General features: G+C 35.1%; 1 protein-coding gene and 1 non-coding gene across 2 annotated transcripts; one reads left to right on the top strand and one right to left on the bottom strand.

Annotated features, from left to right (window-relative positions):
• The first annotated feature begins 786 nt into the window (after nt 1–786).
• Nucleotides 787–9,819, top strand: LOC141673705 (uncharacterized). The gene is made up of 9 exons (XM_074480450.1): nt 787–1,065; nt 5,697–5,864; nt 5,957–6,236; nt 6,318–6,536; nt 6,624–6,705; nt 6,776–6,884; nt 6,985–7,139; nt 7,220–7,328; nt 9,592–9,819. The coding sequence occupies exons 1-9, from the start codon at nt 787–789 to the stop codon at nt 9,817–9,819; spliced, it is 1,629 nt and encodes a 542-aa protein (XP_074336551.1).
• An 11,778-nt stretch (nt 9,820–21,597) lies between these two features.
• LOC141675870 (small nucleolar RNA R71) lies at nt 21,598–21,703 on the bottom strand. The gene has a single exon (XR_012556499.1). It is a non-coding gene; the product is annotated as a small nucleolar RNA R71 (small nucleolar RNA).
• Between the last annotated feature and the right edge of the window lie 3,505 nt (nt 21,704–25,208).

The following is a 25,208-nucleotide window of genomic DNA, read 5'->3' on the forward strand; positions in this document are numbered from 1 at the left end:
GTCTAATTACAATAGGTTTTATATTTTAACTGAGATCACCCTTTTTTATTCACAAAAATTCATAAGTTGCTCAAGTCCATTGGTAAATCATTGAAGGATTTCAATCAGATGCCTCAACCACCCAGCATTTATTTGGATTGTGGTTTAAATAATCTCATTATCGAAGAAACAAGTTATGATATCCAGGAGATGGGAAAAGAGCACAGAGCTCTCATCTCTGAACTCAATGAAGAATAATTACAGGTATACACTCAATAATGAAGTCACTGTAGATGACCGATGGTGGATTTTTTTTGTTTACGGTAGCGGTGGTTGTGGGAAAACTTTCCTGTGAAAGACGTTGATATCAAAATTGAGATTTGAGAGTATGATATTTCTTCCTGTTGCCTCATCCGGTATTGCTGCCACCCTCTTGCCAGGTGGCCGGACAGCTCATTCAAGGTTTAAAATACCTATTATTTTGGATGATTGTTCTACATGTAATATAGCACAACAGTCTGATATTTCACAGCTTCTACAAAAGACCAGTCTTATAATATGGGACGAGGCACTTATGCAGCATCGATATGCATTTGAGTGTCTTGATCACTTTCTGCGTGATATTATGAAGTCTGTTGAGCCGAGATGGTTTTATATCCCTTTTAGTGGAATAAACGTAGTTCTCGGTGGTGATTTTCGCTAGATCTTACCAGTCATACCTGGATCATCTCGGAGTGAAGTTGTGTCAGCTTCCGTTATCCGATCAAAGTTGTGGAATAGTATCGAGCTCCATACCTTGGTACAAACATGCGTATCAATAGAGGTACAAATCCAGCCGATAAAGAATGCATGAAGAAGTTTACACAATGGGTTCTTGATATAGGGGACAATGAGATTGAAAGAGCTGTTGATGGAGCCTTTGAGGACGATATATGCATCCCCGCTGAATTTTGCAATGTAGGCAATGAAAACTACATCAATGATATGATAAATAACACATTCCCTGAATTTGCACAACATTTCAGCGAGCCAACTTACTTGAGTGAAAGAGCTATATTAACTCCCACCAACAGCACAGTAGCTCATGTAAATGCCTTATATGTGGAAAGAATCCCTGGGGAATCATAATCTTATTACAGTGTTGATCATGCGGAGGATTATCCTAGAATTGAGACTGAGTTGAACAATAGTTTCCCCCAGAATATTTGAACTCCTTAAGTGTTCCCGGACTGCCTAGCCACAAACTTAAACTAAAGGTAGGGGTCGTTGTTATGCTAATGCGTAACTTAAACCAGACATTGGGCTTATGCAATGGAACAAGGATGATGGTGACTAAGTTACTTCCTAACTGTGTCGAGTGTGAACTAAGCTCTGAGAATTTTGTTGGCACTAGGCATTATATTCCTCGAATGGAACTTTTTTCCGACAGATTTGAAGCTACCATACAAATTGATGAGGAATCAAATGCCTTTTCAAATCTTCTACGCCATAAAAATTAATAAATCACAAGGACATCCCTTAAAAATGTTGGTTTGTATTTACCTAAACCCGTATTCACTCATGGGCAGCTGTACGTTGCCATAAGCCGTGTGACATCTCCCGAAGGCCTTAAAATATATATTGAATCAGAGATGGGTCTCACTACCAATATTACTCAGAATGTAGTGTACAAGGAAGTATTCAACAATTTACCCTGCATTTAGGTTATCTTGCATTCATATTCTGTAATGTATTTATGTATGCTCCACAACCTGATGACACTGTGGTTCCCTTTTGCTAATTCAAATGATCAGTATTATGCTTTTATTAGTTTTCATGTCAAGGTTTATCCCCATCTTTTCTAATATGATTGTGTGTTTTTTTGACTTAGGGGCCATAAAACAAAATGGACTAAATGTCATGACCAATAATATTAATCATTACAATTATATTGATCTGAAAATAAACAACGGATTTACTCATATTCAAGTTAGACAAATGAACATGATTGTTAATTTCAGATATGTGTGAATATATTTGGTATCATTGTCACTTACTTGATATGTGTGTTCTTATTTTCAATAGTTCATGCTTTACAGCTGTATAATAGGCTTTGTGCATATATTATCTTTAAAAAATATGTTATAAAATATACCTACCCCGCCAGGCACATATATTTTATATTTCTTTATTGCAACCTTATCTTCACTCTGTGTGGTTCCCATAAAGCCTCCCAGCTGCAAACATCTTTACAAATTGTCAAGGTATAGGGATACATATTACAGTTTGTATTTATTGTTTCTAAGAGATTGTTAGATATATTTGTGATGTCATGTCTAATATGATTTGTGTTTAGTTTTCAGATCTTACTTAAATAGGATAAATCAGAACTTAACTGGAAATCAGTACTTATACTGAAGTCAGAACTTAAGATATCAGAACTTGAATTATCAGGAGATATTTATCAGGGGATAATATCTCCTTACCCAGGTACAAGTGCTGAAATTGATATTCATAACTTGATTGTGCCTGAGGTTCTGTACTTGGAAGCTCCAGCAATTCAATTCACTCCACCAACAACACCAATTCAAGATGCTGATTTCAATGAAGATGTACCAACTACACCAATTAAGAATCTGGATGATGAAAATCAGACTTTAGGTGGGTATCAAGATTTGGCTGTTGATCAGAACTTAGCTGCATATCAGAATTTAGAGGATGATGTTGAAACCTCGATTGCCTCGCATACTGCTATTCTATCAGAGGATGCTGATACTGCTGGATCTATAAGTTCTGATGCTGATAATGCTGAAAAAACTGGTGAAGCTGCTACTAATCTAGATGCTGATACAGCTGGTCCATCAGGACATACACCTCAATGAACAGTTAATAAAGCTGATTTAGTCAAGAAGTTTGTTAGAGGGGAAGCACCAGTACCTTAGAGTGAAACTCCTAGAGGAAAGGAGTGGACTAAGGAATGGAACACAGTTAATTTTGTTCCTTTTGAAAAGATTATTGCTGAACATCTGGCAAAAGCTGATGAAATATTGATAAATGATGATTTTAAGGCACCGTTGAGAGTTACTGTATTAAGTACTAGGAACCTTCAAGGTCACCACTCAACAACTCATGCCAAGGTGAATAAAATTCAAGAAACATTGATCCAGCAATATATGAATGTGAAACTTGAAAAGAACAGATTTTTCAAGCCTGCCTTTGACAGAATTGCCTACATTGAGAAAACTCAGGAGAAGCAACAAACTCAGATTGATGAAATTTTGAAGAATCAAGCTTCTCAGCAAACTCAACTCAATGAGATCCAATCCTCAGTGGAATTGCTTGTCTCTCTTCTTTTACTTGCTGATGCCAAAAAAGGGGATAAAGTGATTAAGTCTAAATGCAAATCTATTCAGACACCGAAGGTAAAGGATCATGGAAATGATGACCACGGAAACTCTGATAAGGGTAGAGGTCATGGTCAAGGCAAAGGATTTTCATCAAGTAAATCTAGAATTACAAGTCAAGGAACAAGTTCTGATACTGGGAGAAGAATAAGTTCTGATACTGGTAAAAGGATAAGTTATGGTGAACATCTGGAACTTGATGAAGAAATTTCAAAGAAATTATTTCTTAAAGAAAATCCAGGAATGTACTTTGAGAGTCTAAAGGAAGAAGAAGCTAGACTCAAAGCAGAAAGTGTCAAGACAAAATCTAAGGCTTCTGTTGTTGAAAAGAAACTTCCAAAGCTTAAGGGTATTGTGATAAAGGAAAGAACAAATTCTGAGGCAACCAAAGCTAAATCACAAGTGGAAGTAGATCCAAGGTCCAAGCGCAAAGAAAAAGTTGATGAACCTGTAAGGGTTTATATGCCAGTCATGGATGAAGAAATAATTGATGAAGAAGATGCTAGTCTTACTCTGATGAAGAAGAATATTTCTCAAACAACCTCTGACATGGCTCATGTTGTTCAGAGTCAAGATGTAGTAAGTTCTGATATGACAGTGAAGCAAGCAACCTATGACACAACTCAAGTTGACTTGATATCAGAAGTTAAGAAAAAGGAAACCTCTGGCATTGCTCATGTTAAACCTTCAAAGATACTCCTACCAGGATTCACCAAAGCTCAACAGACTCAATCTTTGAAGACTACAACAAGTGGTTTTGAAGCAAGAGTTGTTACAGGAAAGGAAGCAAGAGATAAATCTGGATTGGGTAGTTCTGATGAAAGGAGAATACACAACACTACCAATGATCCAACTTCCTTAAGTGAACCAGGAGTAGGAGCAACTCCTGAAAGATTGAATCAACTTGAATCTATACAAATGGTTTACCATTTTGTTTTGAAAGAACACATCATGTTATATTTTATGACAGATGGTAAGGTATTCCAGATCAGGAAGAATGCTATTCCACTGAAGTATTTTGAAGACCTGGAACATGTTCTATTTTTACTTCAAGTGAAAAATAGATTAACAGATGGTGCTGCAGGTTATTTAAAGTCACAAATTCAAAGACAGAAGAAGCTTACTTTGTAAAGTCTGATAGCCCATACTTTCCCAAGTACAGAGATCACAAAGGTGATATTGTTGAAATGAAGCCTAACACTGCTAAGATCATAACTACTTTTCTGGGTTATAAGGTTGTGGAATTCAATCTAGAGTCTGACAAGGCATATCTGATCAGACATGATCAGGATATAAGGAAAGCTAAGATAAATGATCTCAGAGCAGCTATTTTTCAAACTGGTGAAGATACAACTGAATTGAAAAATCCCAAAAGGAGGATGGTCAATGACCTTGAATATGCTGAGAGATGTCTTTTGAAGAACTATCTCAGAACAACTCCTGACATCATAGAGATTAGAAATTGAAGCCAAGTCGAAGATCTACAACTGCTTAAATTCTGAAGTGTATATAGACTGAAGCTGATATCAGATCTTAAGGATGGTAAAGCTGAAAGGACTGTAAGTTGTAGTTATCTAGTCAAATTCTCATGCATTTGTACTTAATGTTTTTGACATCATCAAATATCTGTTAAACTTGTATATTATGCTAATTTACAAGTTGGGGGAGATTGTTAGATATATTTATGATGTCATGTCTAATATAATTTGTGTTTAGTTTTCAGATCTTACTTAAATAGGACAAATCAGTACTTAACTGGAAATCAGTACTTATACTGAAGTCAGAACTTAAGATATCAGAACTTAAGTTATCAGAACTTAAGTTATCAGGAGATATTTATCAGGAGATAATATCAGGACTTAAGGAGACTTTCAGATAAGGAAGGCGGCTGATTGAAAGGAAAGAAGATCAAGACAAATACAAGAAGAGATATGCATGAAAAAGGAATTCTATGAAGAATAGAATACTTGGAAGAAAAGATAACTGATTGATATATATTAGGAAGCAGAATTGTATTCGATATCAATTAGAACATTATCTTGTAATTGTGTAGTATATAAACACAGACATAGGGTTTACACTATATGTGTTATCATTATCAAAAATATTATTCATTGTAACCCTAGCAGCTCTCGTGATAATTTGTTCATCACTGAGAGAGGACAGTTCCATATTGTAACAGAGTTTATTGTGTTGAATAAAATCTGTGTTCACTTACTTGTATTCTTAATTCGATTTGATTGTAGTAAACACTGTATTCAACCCCCTTCTACAGTGTGTGTGACCTAACAGAGATACAGTTGAAGTTAATGTCATTCCTTTTCTCATTTATAGGCATCTCTCACAGATATCATGACTTTCTCTCGGTTCTCTGCTCTGTCAGATCTGAATGAATCAAGATACTATTGGACAATTCGTGTTAGGGCACAAGCTATTTGGCAAGGAATTAATGTACAAACCAAAGTCTTCTGCGGTCTCAATATCATCTTCATTAATGATGCTGTAAGTTACAGTACACCCCTTTTAAATATGTATTTATAGCGGTGTACTGCTAATTTATTCCATATTATTTACATATATATTTGGACCTTTAGAACCATAAGATCCATGCTTTTATTGCTGCTACACTGTGTGACAAGTTTAAGACAGATCTGGTGAAAGGAGGAATTTATGAAATATCTAATTTTTATGTAAAAGTTTACAATGGGGATGAAACATATCGAGCAATTAGGAGTGCCAAACATATGTACTTTAACAATGACACTGTCTGCACAAAAGAGGTTGACACTGGTCTTAAAATTCAGCCTCTAAGTTTGGATTTGCATTGTCTTGATGATTTGGAAATTTTAAAGAATGACAATCGCTTCCTAATTGGTGAGTTCATTGATTGCAAGCCTAATTATATATGTTTTAGAGTATTAAACCATGATTAATTACTTTTTTTGTCTTCGATAGATGTTGTAGGAGTGATTGATGGAAAACCAACAAAGTTCGAGTATAAGACGGATGGTGTCGACAGGTCCAATGTCAAGTTTACTCTAACTGATGGTAGCTCTTATGTTAATGTTACTTTCTTTAATGAATTTGGAGATTCTCTTCTTAAAGCACTCGAACCAAAATTAAAAGAGCATGTCATAATCATAATAGCAAGTGCAAAGATCAGTCAATGGAATGGTAATTGATTAAAGTTTTTTTTCCAGAGAAACAAATTTGATCATCTATGATATTTGATTTGTTCAAATCTGTTAAATTCTTCTGTAGATGAAGTGAATTTGACTAATGACCCAGCAACAAGATTCTACCTAAACTGCACACACTATAGTGTAAACACTATACGCCGAAGGTATGAGTTTTACCACCTTTCACAATTGTCATTGTGATGTTCTGCCTAAATTTTAAATAAATTTGTACAGTATTGCGGAATCCACTTTCTATGTAAGCACTGAGATTGAAGAAATTGAAAAGGAGGTTCCAAAAGTAACCATCAAACAGTTGCTTGGTCTTAAGGCTGATTATATTCAGGTCATCTTATTAAGTAATTATCACCCAAAATATTGTTCTTTCCTTTTTTTATATTGTTACAACAATATATGATTTAATTTGTTATGATTTTATTAAGTAGAGAACCGTCTGTGTTAAGTTATCTATGAAAAAGATTGACAAGACAATGAGCTGGTATTGTAATTATTGTATACCCTGTAATGTTGATCTAAAGCTGGAAAACTACAGATTCAAATGTCCGAAATGTGGTAGGATGAAGCCTTATCCTGATCGAAGGTATTAACCATAGTCAATTTTATAGAGAGATTACATAATGTTAATCCCATTGCTGTTTTCATAAGTGTGATTAATTACAGGTATGAGTTTTTTATGTTGTGCTCTGATGAAACTGGTACTATTCCAGTTATGTGGACTGATGATGAATTGACTCGTTTTACTGGGAAGTCAGTATATGATATTAGGGCTGTAATTCGAGCCGAGTCGAGCCGAGTTCGAGTTTTTTGCAGTCGATTTCAAGCTTTTTTTTATCGAGTCGAGTCGAGCCTGAAAATAATCGAGCATGAATTGTGTGTTCGAGCTCGGCTCGGGTAATACACGAGCCGAGTTTGAGCAGTTCGCGAGTTTTCGAACTTAACGAGTTTTTTAACGAGTTTTCGAGTTTAACGAGTTTTTAACGGGTTTTCGAGTTTATCGAGTTTTTCACATATTTTCGAGTTATCGAGTCCTTATCGAGTTTATCGAGCCTACGAGTTTATCGAGTTTTTAACATGTTTTCGAGTTATCGGGTTCTTATCGAGTTATTCGAGTTTTACTTTTACCTTCGTAAAAATATTTCTTTTTTGAAATTTTGACTTATAATTTAAAAACATTAGTTTCACTATTAATAACAATAAATAAATGTTCAAAATAACATACATGTGTTCTGAGGTAAATCTAACAACATATTCAAATACATGTATAAACTAGAAAACAAATAACAACACCTTTGTTAGTATAATTTTTCAAATCATCTATTTTATTAATTTTGTTTAACTCTATCTTCATATTTCTTAAAAATATACTTATTTATATGATAAATAAAGTAAAATGATAATTTTATTATTGTCGGGACTCGGGGGAGAAAAGTAATTTTTATCTTTTTTAAAACAAAAGTACGCAATAGACATTAAATCATTAATAAATTAATTAATAGAAATACATCATAATAAAACTTTTTTTGGTGAAATTTATATCATAGTTGTATAATATACCTATTAACTTATCACTAAATTATAAATTTAGATCTAATTAGTTGACATCTCAATTAGAATTTAGACAACTATCAAAAGTATGAATCAAATTTATAATAAAATATCAATAAAGTAGTAATACATTATTACTATAAAGGACCATTAGATTTTGAAATAAATGATAACTTTTGAATCTAAAATAAAGGAATATTCTATAGATTCATGATTTAAACAAAAAAATAGAAACCCTATATTGAATAGATTATTTGATGTAAAATTCGTAACTGTCCTTTTTATTTTAAAATAAAATCAAACGAAACTCGATAACAATTTTACTTGCTTCAACTCCAACTTGATTCTTTTTTGTTTTACTCTTTCAAATTAATAAATTCTTATTTTTCTATAAAATATTAATAATTGATGCAATGCAAATCTAATTCAGTTCAAAACAAAGTTAGTTCTGAAACAAAATAAATGTTACATAAAAAATTGATAGGCTAAAAATGTGACCATAAATTTTAACTTAAGAAAATTAGTATGACAAAAAATCTGAGTCAACAAGTATTTATAAATGATACGCTAGAATGAAATTAAAATATTTTTTTGATAATCATATTTGCCCGATTTTGTGTACAATGGCAATAAAGAAGGTTTTATAATGTCGGTAGCTAAAATGTTTTATAATTTATATGTATAATGGAATAACACAATTACATATATATTGAGAAAAAATAAAAAAATATTTAAATTAAATAATCTTTATTAAGGTTGACCAAAAAAACACCCTTGGGTAGAAAAAGGGACAATATATAGGAATGCATCTGAACTTTGAAGCAACCGATTGAAAAAAAAACAAATACAAACATTTTCAAACAAATAAAAGTATGTAAGGGGTCCCCTCAAATATACACAAAGTGATAAAAGGACTACCAATATCAAAATATATATACATATCCAGAAAAAATTATCAATCATGTAAATAACAAATATAGAAAGACATAAGTCATATTAATAATATAAGTAAAATAAAATATCATTAATCATGTAAATAACAAATAAAAATAGCATCAAGTTATATTAATGGAAAAAATAAAAATATAGAAAAATATAAGTAATATTAATAACATAAGTAATAACATATATAAAAAATAAAAATATTAATAAAATATAAAAAAATTAACCGAGTTCGAGTTCGAGTCGAGTCGAGTTCGAGTTCGAGTTTATCGAGTCGAGCTCGAGTCGAGTTCAAAAAAACTCGGCTCGGCTCGAGTTTTTAATCGAGCCTAAAATCTTGTTCGAGCTCGATAACGAGTTCGAGTCGAGTCGAGCCGAGTTAATCGAGTCGAGTTCGAGTCGAGCTCAAAAAAGCTCGGCTCGAATTACAGCCCTATATGATATTCTTGGTGATGAAAGTCAGGTATTACGACACCATTATGTTACATAAATAATGTTCTGCAGTCCATTGTAGTCCAGCAACTTACTAAAACATGTTTCGTCAGGTTGGTGATGGTGATAAATTCCCACCAATATTGCTACAATTTGAGAAGAAATGTTATACTTTTACAGTTCGCGTAAGTAAAGAAAATGTGCTTGAAGGTTCAAATGTCTACACAGCTGAAAAAGTGTCCCATCCTGAGGAAATATCAGCCACCCATGATCCAGAGGGAAAAATTTCTCTTGCAATTAAACCAACTGATAACTCTCAAATAAGTTCTAAATTTCAATAAAGAGTATACTCTATCAGTTTTGTAGCTTAATGTATTAATCATTAATTTTGTTTTTCAAGAGACCCCAACGGACAAAACTAATACCCCTCCATAGGAGAATATTTCTCTTCCAATTAAACCAACTCAGATATCGCACGTAAGTTGTAAATCTCAATAAAGAATAAACCATATACGTGTTGTTGCTTAATGTAATAACCATTAATTCCGTGTGACATCAAACCCCAATGGTGGAAATGAATACACCTCTAACCGGAGAGTCAAGTAACAAGGAAAGAGGTAGGAAGATTATTGCTGTAGTTGGCTATGATGTAGCACAGAAAACTCCAAAGCCAAAGTTGAAGAATCCAAATTGGAGAAAGTATGTCTATAGCATATTTTTTATACTTATTTCCCTTGCTTGATCATTTTATACGTGTTGAATTTTTTTTTGTTTGGCCCCATGTGACCTGTGGACAAATTGGCTGAATTTCTGTGATCCTCCCGCCAGCTAGCTTTTTTCAGCAATTGACTGTACTGTACTATTTTGGCCTAGATACATTTGAATTTTAGACTGTTATCAGGTCTTTTTTTAACACTATGAAGTTTTACTGAACCCTTTATTGTAGTACATTTCTACAGTATGCATTTTAAGCTTTTATCCTTCTGAATTAATAGTGGCCAACTAATTTCAACTGTACAAGTATGTAAGTGTATTTAATGATATGGTTATAAATCAAATCACAACATGACTAAAATCATCATATACATGAGAACGAGTGAAATTACAAAGCATTTGAAAATTATAGCAACATAACATTTGTTAGGGAAAGAAAATGAACTACGAATATCTCAGTAATGTTCATAGCGGAAGAACTGACTGAAGGGTGAAGGTCTGAGTTATTAGAGAGTGGAGAGGGCAAACTATACGGGGAGAACCGTATAAGGGTTACAATTTCCTACTACTTGATACGAAGTTATACTCCTGTTTCTTTAAGAAACTACATACATGTTATTCTAACTTAGTCCAGTGTTAACATCCCTCTGTTCACCAACCATAGAATGTTAGGATGCAAGCATTTGTACCGCTTTTCCTCATGGAAAAGCTTCAGAAATTGTTTATTATTGGCAACATGTATACAATCACAAATTTTCAAGTGAATAGCTACACTGAATTGGACAAATGGAGGTGTGTGACCATTGACAAACAAATCCAGTTTACAAACCAAACACGTGGAAAGGATATGGACGACAAGGAATATTTCATTCCAGCAAACTGTTTCGAGTTCTGCGACCTTGGAGATATGAAGACCTTCGCAAACCAAACTACTTATCTTGCTGGTATGTAAACATAAATTTTAAAGTCCAAGGTAATTCTCTATTTACGGTGTCCATTTCTTTTTTTCCATATTTCAGATGTTGTCGGAGTTGTAACCAAAAGAGATGATTTGAAGTTGGTTCACACCAAGCAAGGAGTAGACAAGCATCAAGTAAGAATGACAATTACGGATGGAAGGTAAGATTTAAACTATTGGTTTCAATATCTAACATCTGAAGGATTAATAAAAACCATACACTTTTATATTATAGCAATTACTTAAATGTCACTCTATGGGGAGAGTTTGCTGAGTGTTTCCATCAGGAGGTTTGTTTGACTAAATTTGAAGAACCTCTGATTGTCATTATCGCATCTGGGAAAGTTGGTGTGTTTCAAGGTATACATCACAAATAATGTACCATGTATTAGAAATTTGTATTGTGCACAGTCCTGTCTATACTTATGTATATATCACTTTGCTTTAGATGAATATGATCTGTGTAACTTCTCACCCACGGTTTACTACATCAACTATAACCACCACAGTGTTGCCCAGTTATGCAAAATGTAAGATATGTTAAATATAAGATATAATATGCACAGAGGAAGTAAGAATCATATATTGTTTTAGAACCTAATAAACTATTTATGATTTATAGGAGTGCTGAACCACAGCTTAAGAAAGAACACATAAGAATTATACAGACGAAAAAGGAACCCAAGTTGATGACCATCCAGGAAATCAAGCAGCTGGGGGAAGATTATATTGAGGTAGTAATGTTGTTCTTTAACCACTTTTTTGTTCACATCTAAACATTTAAATGTACAAATATATTAATTAAAAATTATATTAATCCAAATTCCGTAGAAGAAGTTATATGTCAGGTTCGTATTAACACTGTTCATGAATCACACCCTTGGTTCTATTTGCAATGTACAACATGTTACAAGAAAATTGATGAAGTAGAAGGCAAGTTTCTATGCAAGAAATGCAACAAAAAAGTATCCTATCCTGATAAAAAGTGAGTCTTTATTCTAATGACTTTGTATTTTCTAAACAACTTACGAAGTATGTAATAACTATACGTACTACAGGTTTGGAATTTGTATCGTGGGCACAGACAGAACAGGGGAGATTGATATCCTATTGATGGACCGAGCAATTCGCAAACTCTTTGGAAAGACTGTTTTTGAGATGGAGGAAGAGGTATTTAACAAACACACCGATAATTAAATTATTTTAAAATACTTCTCAGAATCAATACACAATATGTTTCTGTATGAAGGAAAAGGGTAAGTTCCCCGCGGCATTGAAGACTATAGAACAAGGTGACTACACAATTAAGCTTGAGATAAGGGAATTTAATATCAAAGAGAAGGAGGAAGTTTATATTGGAAATGACATGTACAGAGGATTTGAGATGCATACTACCATCAGGGTGCGTACATGTTATGTCCAACAAACAACAGAGGCTTCAGTTCCACATGTATAACGATACATATCATTAGACCTATCATAATTCAAACATATATATGGTATTGAAGTGATTCATTGAGACTAATTTCAAATTTATGTATCAACAGAGTTCCGACACCAGTGTGCATCTGGATAACATATCGATGACTTAAATACAGAGTTCCAGAACCATTTTCTATGTTATTGAAGTCAAGAATTCTCCCTACTGAAGACCTTAATGAGGCATGTAATGTTTATTATATGTGTATGCCAATATTTGTCCTATGAACCTATTAACTTTTCTTCAAATCAAGACTGCTAATTTTATTTTTGCTCTGTACATTTAATCCAACATGTTGTCCACTAATGACTCATCGAAATTAGTAATTAATAGAATGAACTAAACACTAATTCCAAAATAGAACCAAAACCACATTAGGAGATTCAACAGATAGCTTAGAAGTACTACAGATTATATCCAAAATAACAACATAACCAGTAACTATGATAGAGACTATAATTGTAGAAGATAAGAACTAGACATTATAGACTATTCACCATGATTCTTGAGGACTTCAACACAGAAATGTTCTAGAGAGCTGTTTGAACACTCTAGGACAAGCACATCTCCTTCCACCAAGCCCAGATCATCTCTAAACTGGATCCACCCATCCTTAATCGTTGTCCGCTGACACTTGCCCGCTCGATGCCTCACCTGTAGCTTCCATGCACTACCAACTGCATAAACAGTGATGTAGTCGATGTGCCTCCAGAAATTAGTGATTCCATTATATTCAGTAGATATATCCTACACATACATTGCATGAACCTTATTTCATGTTACCAATTTTAATAAAGTCAAGATAATAGCAAAACTACAACTACAAAAAACATTAAACGAATCTTACCACTCCATAACTATATTTGTACATGTGGCAAGGCTGGATAGTTATTTCAATATGTCCATGTATTGTGGGGTTATGCGAGTTGAGACCTTCAAAGAAATTACATAAGATATACAATCATGTCGAATACTCTGTAAAGTGGAAATATACAATGCTGTTGAGAAGTACACATTTCTATACCAGGTGACAGCGGTGTTCCTGGGAGGAACACCTCCACAAAGTGGTCATCAAACACTGATACGGTACTCACACCAATTTCCTCATATTTAAAGAGAAGCACGTTAAATTTTCCAAAGTTTTCAAGGCCTACTATGGAGCAAATTTTACTTAGACTGCGAAATTTCCCACTTTCATGATTGTATACTCCCTCTGTCTTCTTTCCATTACTGAAAAAGAAGTTCTGATATCCCCGCAAAAGGCCACATTTGTTTTTAAATGAGTAGGGAGGCTCCTAAAAATATAAATTCATGTTATGCATATGATAAGAATGTAAAAATATTCCAATTCGGAAGTACATAAGAGTACTTACAAACTCATCATACAGGGGGTCTTCATCCTTGACAAAATGAACATACTTCAAGCCACCATTTCTCAATAACACTATCAAAGCAAATATGTAAATAATCAAAGCATAAAACATTACAAAAACAACCAAAATAACCCATTACAGAACAGAGAAGGGATTAGTACCAGTTCGGGGGCGCCTCTTTTGCCTAAAGTGAACAATATTGGGATAATCGATCTCTGTAAGATCATTCCCTATAACAAACACATTGAAATCCCGCACCCTATTGTACTCGAACAGTAGCATTTCGCTCCCTTTTAAACCGAAATCTTCAAAAAATGTAAAAACCCCAAAAATTGAACCTTTTTCTTTGTTAAAAACTGCAGCAATTTCATAACCATTTCGAAATTTCAAGAGTAGGCTTTCTTCAAGCCTTGAACCATTTTTTCTGAGAAACTCCCTCGATATTTTCTGTGAAAGATACAAATTAAGATTCCAAATGTAATTGAACTAAACACACAAACAAAATGTACTAACCATCTCATCCAAAGTAGTATCAACAACAGTGAGAACCTTGATGAATTTCTCGACAACAACACCCGACCATTCCATGTCTACACAGAACAATGAAAACAATAGTTCGATATTACTTGCATGAAAACAAAAAGAACACACCTTTTAAATACCCACAAACATGCTTTATCGATTCGCCCAAGCGGAGAGAAAATGTTTTTGCAGATTGAAGAGGGCTACAGTTTCAACTGTTACAGTAATGGACATTGAATGTGTACGGTTACGAGGTCAGCAGGCAGCGCAATTAAAATGTAAATGTTGTTTTAAATTAAGAACTCGTTTCTATGAAGTTATTTCGCTTAATTGATTTGTGACTTCTTTCTAAATTTCAAAGAAAACTTGCGTAAAAGCCCATGCGAGCCACAGACCTGTATATATATATATATTTATATCTTCTCTCGAATAAACTTGCATCTATGTAGAAATAAATTTTGAATACAATAAATAATTATTTTATTTTGTTTTTATACATACCTTGATAAAAAAAATTAAAACTATATCATTATAACTAAAATATTTGAAATTTATTTGCAGGGATGTGCATCGGGTCATTTCGGGGTCGGGAAGTACTATCCCCGCCCTGACCCCGAACACACCTTGAATCCTAAACGGGAATTCTTTTCATTACCGATTCCCGCCGGAATAGGGATTCCCACGGGGATGCGGGGATATTAAAAATAATAATTTTGTATTTTTAGTATATTTTTAAAATAAAAAATAGTATACTAATTTGTAATATATAAAAACATTGATAATATCTTTTTTATCATAGGTAACCCGCAGCCGCTACCCTTCGGGTGCGCACTGGGTAAACCTACGGGCTCACGCAATAGCCTGCAAAGCATGTGAACGAAGGTAAACCGCATTTAAGCGACAGGCTCTGGCTCAGGAGGCATAATCATAAATTCTCCTCCCGTGGGATTCGAACCTGTGACCAAGAGGATAGTTATCCTCTCTTTAACCAACTAAGCCAACCCTTGCGGACAACATTGAGTGAAACTAATATGAGGTGGTGGCATTTTTTAAATTTTATAATAAAACTACAAAAATTAAATAAAAAGGAGGCACATAAATAATATAAATCAACATTTTATTTACCCAAAAATTAAATTAATAAAAAAAGAATTTGATAAAAAGAGAGGATGTGGCTTATCTAATAAAAAATTTAAATAAACTCAAGAAGTTATGTAGCACAATGGTAGTGATATGGCAGTGATATGAAGTTTTTGAGTAGAAAGTTTGGGGTTCGATACATATTTTTAACAAAAATTGCGTGAGAAATGACATTTTTAAAATTATCAAACATAAAATGCAAAATTGTAATTTTACTGCCATTAAAATATCTCAATTTTCCCGTAGTCCTTTTTTAATATTTCGGAGGAGATACAATTATACGGAAACTAAAAAACGGAGTTACATAAATAATATAAAGCACAGTGGCAGTGACATGTAATTTGACAATAGATGGTAAGGGGTTCGAATCTTGTTGTAAACATAATTCTAAACATAATTTCTTCTTAATTTTAGCAAAATAAAAGGGTAAACTTATAACTTCACAACCATTAAAATGGCTCAATTTTCCCTTGGTTTCCTTTTAATATATAGAAGGAGATATTTCCACTTAATACATTAAAATATTTGTCTTCAAATTTATTACTCACAATATATGTTAAACCATTTTATGTAAGCGTCTTATATATTACAGTGGCCATTAGGCAGCGGCTTAGATATAACTTTTAGTTTAAGTATATCACAATTACATTTATATTTTTGTTAAACAAATGCAAAGATATAAAATTTGCATTTAAATTGACAAAATTCAAACGGGAATTTTTTAAAAAAAATGGAAAGTCGATTTGAATACAAATAAATTGGTGCATTGGTTAATATATATATATATATACAAATAAAATACAATAAATTCGTTAACATAAAAGATTGTAACACATCATTAACGATTAATTATTTTCATATTTCAGAAAGATTTAAACTCACATCCGGAATATACCGAGATCAATGGTTATCACATGTGTTTAGGTATTTAGTATAATTTTAATTTTAATTTTAATATATACTTTGGTAATATGATTTTGTAGCAGTAATATTTTTAACTACCAAAATATATAATTTAATATTAATATGGTATCTTTTTAATAATATCATATATATTCCCCATTTTTTATTTAAACTGAAAAATTAATTGTTAAGTTCAAATAAGTAGTGCAAAGTAAGAATTTTGCAAAATTATATTCAGTGACCACATATTATTTAAAATGCCAGAATTCAAATGAGCATTACATATTTCAACTTTAAAATACAACTTATCTTCAATTTTCCAAAATAAATAAATTTCAATAAGAAAACAGTACTACACATCCACCCAAACTGTTCACTTTCCCCCGATGCTTCTTCCATAGCTTCACTGTCCGACGACAAATCTTAATCATTCTTCCTCCGGATTCAACTCCCCCATACCATCGTTGGAGTCCCCTTCCTTGATTTTTCTGTATTGTTCTTCCGTGACCAGATCAAAAGCCATCTTTGTGGTTCCTAACACCATGTCCCGATGCCAAATTTCTTTCACCCGACCAAATGGCCTCGCTATGATCACAAGCAATGTCCGATTAAGAGCTCCGTCCTTTGCAAGAAACCGTGCAAGCTGATTCTTGCTCTCATTCACTACAGAGACATGCAGTTTGAGCCTTTTATCCGTCCTTCTCTTAACGAGACTTATTATCACATCACCGTATCTTGGATCAATGAAAGAGCTCCATGCTTCCCATTCTGTAACGGCTTCAACATGTTGAGTCTCAAGAATTACTTTATATTTCCGAACATACAAACAACCCCTAAGACCCAGTAACAGCGGCCACAGTTCATTCACTCTCTCATTCAGAATCTGGAGCGACCCTGACACCATTAGTTGAATATCACCATCTGAATTCCTAACAAAAATCCCCATCCCTGACCTATTGCCATTTGGCAACGGGTTCTCGCAGAAAACCCCAAACACATTAACTTTGACAAATGCTTTTGGTGGCAAGCTCCAACCCATTTCCATGATTTTTGAAAGAAAGATGAGGGTATTGCCGTTTGTTTGTAAGAAAGATGAGGGTATTGGCATGAGAGAGGTTAAGTCTTTTCTGTGTTCATAAATTTATATCCATCTTTATTAATCATTTTAAGTGCCCCATGCAGCCTGTGTGTAGTGACGTGACTAATGGCTGTATCAAACAGTCAATTATTACAGATACATGCAACCCTTTCGCATTCGGAGGGGGAGTGCTTACCGTCTCAAGGATTATAGTAATGGTTCAAAGTACCTCCGTTTTTGGCCCACAAAACAATGTCCGGACCAGATCCATTGTATTACATACGTGAGTTTATTAAAAATTTAAAAATAACATTTGATTATACAAAAAATAATAATGGTGAAACGACTTTTTCTACATGTTCCAAAATTTCTTCCCTACTCAACTATTTTATTGGAAGATTAAAAAATAACTTTATTTTAAAAAGAGTTGAAAATTAAATTTTTACTCCCGAACTCACTATCAAAATAAATATCAAAAAATTTACACTGTACAAGGTAAAAGCGAGTTCATGTTCCCCTTCCTGGAAAAAATAAAAAAAAATCGAGTTTGCAAACAATAAGAAGTAATTTTAAATTAGGTTTAAAATATTTATATAAAATGTCTCAGACAAAAATTTAAAAATTCTTAATAATAAAGAGCTTTTTAAAAACTTCTCTTATTTGCCTTGAATATCTGTTTTTGTCATATCAAATATAAATTCCATATCATTGATTACAAACATTAACTAATGACAATTACACTATATATTCTAATATTATAAATTTTATTTCAAATAATAATAGTCCACTGAAAAAAATACAAAAAAAAAATTCTTATAATACTACTCCTAAGGATGGTTTATAAAGTATGCACTCTGAGGAGTGATGGCAGATGCCAGATATGGCAAGTTAAATCACAACAAGTAGGTGGACAAGTTATATAAACTTAAACCAAGTAACCATAGTCAGTGGCGGATCCAAGATTTTATTTATGGTGTGTCAAACATTTATGACATAAATATAAAAATAAACTGATTCAAATAATAATAAAAAGTACTTGAAAGTTATTACAATTGTTCTTGACAAATTTTTATATTTTGATACCTATCTATATTATCACTCATCTTAATATTGGAAAACAGATCTTTCTCTTGATAATACATGTGAATATCCTAAAAAATGAATTAATATGACACATTTGGGTGTTTATGGCCTAAAATTAGATATGAAAATTTGGGTTGAAGGCATAGAAGAGGGGAAAAAAATAGGGAATGTTTGAAAAATGAAGGAGAAGTCACCTATCTAAATTATAATATACCTTCGTGGGCTTTAATTTTTTTAAATGAAACAGGCCTGTTGGAAAAGCCCACTATCTTGAAGCCAAAGCCCACAATAAATATCACAGATATAGCTTGAATATCAGTTTAAAAAAATTTGTAAAAAAATAAAAAATTATGGTGTGTCAAGTGACACAGCTTGAACAATGGTACATCCGCCACTACTGGCAATAGTATAATTAAGCCATGTAAGTGACCATTATAAGCCATGAGAAATATATAAGATGGTTGCTACTCTGAAGTTACATATGACCACAACATCCACAGATCACAGTAATGAAACACTCAAATTTAAAGAAGTGTAAGAACTTGACACTTTAACTTTGTAATAGAAAGCAAGTGCAATGAATAATAGAAAACAAAGAAGCATGGTTACTAGGCACTCTGCAGAATCTACATAGCATCTACATTGTTAGGAGTTGTCCTACATCGTTTGTGGAGGGGGCAGTTTGCTAGCATATAAGCAGCCAGTTATCTCCATCAGGTTGAGGCCTTTTGGGAGTGACTGATAAGTGGCATTTTATACCACTTAGAACGTCTTAAAATGGCTTAAATTGGTGTCTTGAAATCAAGTATTTTGTGTATTTGATGCGTTTTTCTAGTGTTTATGCATTTCAGGGTAATAGTTGCATTTCGGGGGAGGAATCATCAAGAATAAGCCTTGGCATGTGTTCACCATTGCGAGAGGAAAGGAATGGGCAGATTACGGCGAAGAAACGGAGCAAGCTTGGAATTTTTCCAGTAGGGTCCTGCGCGCCCGCGCAGCAATGCTGAGCGGCCGCGCAGCAGCCTGCGCGCCCGCGCAGAAATGCTGAGCGGCCGCGCAAGGTCGGGGAAAAAGCTGAATTATTTTAGACTTCTACTTTTGTGTGGCTTCCAACTTCTATGTAATCTGAGTTTTATGGGACTATTATATAGGTAGATTTGAGACGTTTTCACAGAGAGTATTAAGGAGATTATGTTTTAGATTGTGTTTTACGCAAGAAGCGAAGGAGATAAGGAAGAAGACCGATTTAGCACACCACAACGAAGAGGAAGCATATATTCTTGTGATTCTTGTTTCGTTGTAACATTGGATGCTAGTTTTCTTGCTTTGACTTATTTACTCTTGTGACGTACTCTATTTTAATATAATTAGTGTAGTTATTATTTTCTTGTGTTTGTTTGTCATGATTTCATATGAACCCATGATGGCGATGAGTTCTATTATGGGCTAATCGTGATCATGGGGTTGCAACGGATTTATTATGGAATTCTTTAGTTAATTGTTTAATACTTTAGTGTGTGATGATTGCATGATATCTAGTATTGGTTGTGCGTATTCGTCTTATGTGCGTCGCGAACATATAAGATAGGGTGTTAATCTCTTGTGAAGCGACGGTGGATCTTGAGATTTAGAACTTGCCATGCTAGCATAGGTTCATGTACGTTGTGCATGATTAGTGGGTAACTCTAACAGTTTTATTTGCCCTATGTAATCAAAAGGGATAACTTGTGCTTAAATCGTTGTGTTGTCAATTTCTGTAGACATATAGGAACTAAACATAATTGATGACTATTCAACTTCTATCTTAATTGTGGATGCTTGGTAGAATGGTATTAGTACAATGAAAGTTGGCTTTTATCAGTTTCGTGTTATTCGATTAATATCATCATTGTCGCATGCTAAAGGTAATAACAATGGCTATAGAAGGAAGTAATAATGAAGTTGTGATCTCATGAGTATTTTATTATTGACAATTTGAAGTGTTAGTTAAGTGGTTAATTAAGTAGTTAATCATAGTTAATATTTAATCAACAATTTTAAGTGTTATTATCTTAACATTGAGAAGTAATCGTACATTGGTGAGTGAGTTTAATTAGACAATAATTTAGTCTGAGTCTCTGAGGGAACGAACTAGAAAGTATTCTATATTACTTGCGAACGTGTATACTTGCGTGAATATTAGTGCGTGTTTTCGCCCTAACAAGTTTTTGGCGCCGCTGCCGGGGACTCGGCGTATTTGTTTAGTTTATGTACTTACCATCATTGGTCATTAGGACTCAGTGATTAGGACGTAGTAGTTACTTACTCTTTTTGGTTGTGTTTCAGGTACTTTAGCAAGCGTTTATGCAAACTCGTTCTCGTGCTTGCAAGAGGACTTTAGATACAGCTGAGGAGACAGACGAAGTTCTTGATATTCCGGAGAAGTTAGATTTTGAGGATTCGGATTCAGGAACTGAGCAGAAAGAACCAGTAAACATGGGAGATCGTATTGTTCAAGCTGATCCAGCTCTTATGGATTTTTCTCGGCCTAAAATTAATGACATTCAGTCAAGCATCCTTCATCCGGCTATTCAAGCTAACACCTTTGAAATCAAGCCGGGCACTATTCAGATGGTGCAGAATTCTGTTTCTTTTGGAGGAGCGGCAACTGAAGACCCCAACATGCACATAAGAAATTTTGTCGAGATCTGCAGCACTTTTAAGTATAATGGCGTGACTGATGAGGCTATCAAGTTGAGGCTTTTCCCTTTCTCACCGAGGGATAAGGCTAAAGACTGGTTACATTCTGAACCAGCTGGGTCCATCACTACGTGGCAAGATCTTGCGCAAAAGTTTCTGGTGAAGTTTTATCCCATGGCAAAGACTGCTGCTATGAGGAGTGCTCTTACTCAGTTTGCGCAGCAACCTACAGAATCTATGTGCGAGGCTTGGGAACGCTACAAGGAAATGTTGAGAAATGTCCACATCATGGAATGCCGGATTGGATGGTGATCACTGGTTTTTATAATGGTTTGGGGGCCCAATCTCGGCCCATGCTCGATGCAGCAGCTGGAGGAGCCTTATGCGCTAAAAGCTATACTGAGGCGTATAATCTTATAGAGACGATGGCTGCAATTGAGCATCAAAACTCAACTCAGAGGATGACGTCAGGCAAGGTAGCAGGTATTTTGGAAGTTGATGCAGCCACCGCTATTGCAGCCCAGCTCCAAGCGCTATCAATGAAGGTTGATTCTCTGGCTACGTATGGAGTTAATCAAATAGCTATGGTTTGTGAGCTTTGTGCAGGTTCTCATGCTATGGATCAGTGTTCTCTTGTCAACGAATCTGTTCAGTATGTGAATAATTATCAGCGACAACAGCAGCCTGTGCCAGCGACCTATCATCCTAATAACAGAAATCATCCAAATTTCAGCTGGGGGAATAATCAGAATGCTATTCAGCCACCATATCAGCAAGGAGTGAGTAAACAGTTTAACCCACCTGGATTCCAGCAACCACAGCAATATGCTACAAGGCAATCATATCCTCAACAGGGAAGTGCAGCTGCACCTACTAGTGCTGATTTTGAGGAACTTAAGCGGTTGTGCAAGAGTCAGGCGGTTTCTATCAAGACCTTGGAAAATCAAATCGGTCAATTAGCCAACGCAGTGCTCAATCGTCAACCTGGCACTCTTCCCAGTGACACGGAAGTACCAGGCAGGAAGGAAGCTAAAGAGCAAGTCAAGGCTATTACCTTAAGGTCTGGAAAAGTAGCTGATGCTGAAAAGGCAAAAGAAGTCGAAGCTGAAGTTAGAGATGAAGAATCTAAGCAAAAGGAGAAAGCAGCGGAACCAAGGAAGACTACTGTTAAACACACTCTGCCTGAGGCTAATACAGGGGAGAGACAGCTCTATCCTCCACCACCTTTTCCTAAGAGATTGCAGCAACAAAAGCTGGATAGACAGTTTGGGAAGTTTCTGGAGGTGTTTAAGAAACTTCACATCAATATACCTTTCGCTGAGGCTTTGGAACAAATGCTTAGTTATGCGAAGTTTATGAAGACTATTCTTTTAAGGAAGGTGAAACTGGATGACCTTGAAACCGTTGCTCTCACGGAAGAATGCAGCGCTGTTCTGCAGCAAAAGTTACCGCCAAAACTGAAAGATCCAGGAAGCTTCACCATTCCTTGCACCATTGGCAATCTAACTTTTGACAAGTGCCTTTGTGATTTGGGAGCAAGTATTAATCTGATGCCGTTGTCGATCTTTAAAAAGCTGGATCTGCCTGATCCAAAACCCACATACATGTCGCTACAATTGGCGGACCGTTCCATTACTTACCCAAGGGGCATAGTTGAGGATGTGCTCGTCAAGGTGGATAAGCTCTTCTTTCCAGCAGATTTTGTTATTCTGTATTTTGAGGAAGATAAGAAGATTCCCATAATCTTGGGAAGGCCTTTCTTGGCTACTGGCCGTACCTTGATAGATGTGCAAAAAGGTGAACTTACTATGCGGGTCCAAGATCAGGATGTGACCTTCAATGTATTCAAGGCAATGAAATTCCCTACAGAAGATGAGGAGTGCTTAAAAGTGGATGTGATTGATACTGCGGTTACTTCGGAACTCGATCACATGCTAATGTCTGATGCATTGGAAAAGGCCTTATTGGGGGATTTTGACAGCGATGATGAAGATAGCAACGAGCAATTACAATATCTGAACGCTTCTCCATGGAAGCGAAAGCTGGACATACCATTTGAATCTCTTGGTACTTCTGACCTTAAGAATGCTGAAGGGAAGCTCAAACCATCAATAGAGGAAGCACCTACCTTGGAGCTCAAACCATTACCTGAACACTTGAGGTATGCTTTTTTAGGTGATTCATCTACGTTACCTGTTATTATTTCAGCTGACCTTTCAGGTAGTGAGGAAGACAAGCTCTTAAGGATTTTGAGAGAATTCAAATCGGCTATAGGATGGACCATAGCAGACATCAAGGGGATAAGTCCTTCATATTGTATGCATAAAATTCTGTTAGAGGAAGGTAGTAAGCCAACTGTGGAACATCAGCGAAGACTGAACCCGATCATGAAGGAGGTGGTAAAGAAAGAAATTCTGAAATGGCTAGATGCAGGCATCATTTATCCTATTTCTGACAGCTCGTGGGTGAGCCCCGTACAATGTGTACCTAAGAAAGGAGGTATCACTGTGGTCGCAAATGAAAAGAATGAGCTCATCCCTACTCGAACAGTTACAGGATGGAGAGTATGCATGGATTATAGGAAATTGAACAAAGCCACAAGGAAGGATTACTTTCCTCTTCCATTTATTGATCAAATGCTTGACAGATTGATGGGACATGAGTATTTTTGTCTTCTGGATGGTTATTCCGGGTATAATCAGATTTGTATCGCACCAGAGGATCAGGAAAAGACTACCTTCACTTGTCCATTTGGCACATTTGCTTTTCACAGAGTTTCGTTTGGGTTATGTGGCGCCCCGGCCACCTTTCAGAGATGTATGATGGCTATATTATCTGACATGATTGGAAATAACGTCGAAGTGTTCATGGATGACTTCTCCGTCTTTGGACACTCATATGATGAATGTTTGAATAATCTGCGCGCCGTACTCAAAAGATGCGTGGAAACTAATTTGGTGCTTAATTGGGAGAAATGTCATTTTATGGTGCGTGAAGGCATTATCCTTGGGCATAAGGTCTCTAGCAAGGGTCTGGAGGTGGACAAGGCCAAGGTGGGAGTCATTGAAAATCTTCCCCCACCCAATTCTGTGAAAGGAATCCGTAGTTTTCTTGGTCATGCGGGTTTTTATCGGCGATTCATCAAGGACTTCTCAAAGATATCTAAGCCGTTGTGCAATTTGCTTGAGAAAGATGTGCCTTTCAAATTTGATGATGAATGTTTGGCAGCATTCGAGACTCTCAAGAAGAGTTTGATCACTGCACCAGTTATTATAGCACCAGATTGGACAGAACCGTTTGAGATGATGTGTGATGCGAGTGATTATGCGGTAGGTGCAGTTCTGGGACAGCGCAAGAAAAATATCTTCCATGTGGTCTACTATGCGAGTAAGACTTTAAATGGGGCCCAATTGAACTACACCACTACTGAGAAGGAGCTTTTGGCTATAGTCTTTGGCTTTGAGAAATTTCGATCTTATCTGCTTGGTACGAAAGTAACAGTATTCACTGATCATGCAGCTATTCGCTATCTGGTTTCTAAGAAGGATTCGAAGTCGAGACTCATTCGTTGGGTGCTTTTACTTCAGGAATTTGAGTTAGAGATCAAAGATAGAAAAGGTACGGAGAATCAAGTAGCTGACCATCTCTCTAGGTTGGAGAATCCCGATTCTACTTCACAAGATAGGACGTTAATCAATGAATCTTTTCCGGATGAGCAGTTGTTTGCAATTCAGGAGGAAGAACCATGGTTTGCAGATATTGTAAACTATCTCGTTAGCAATATAATGCCTCTTAATTTG

This window comes from Apium graveolens, chromosome 7, assembly GCF_009905375.1.
Source record: "Apium graveolens cultivar Ventura chromosome 7, ASM990537v1, whole genome shotgun sequence".
Lineage (NCBI taxonomy): Eukaryota > Viridiplantae > Streptophyta > Magnoliopsida > Apiales > Apiaceae > Apium > Apium graveolens.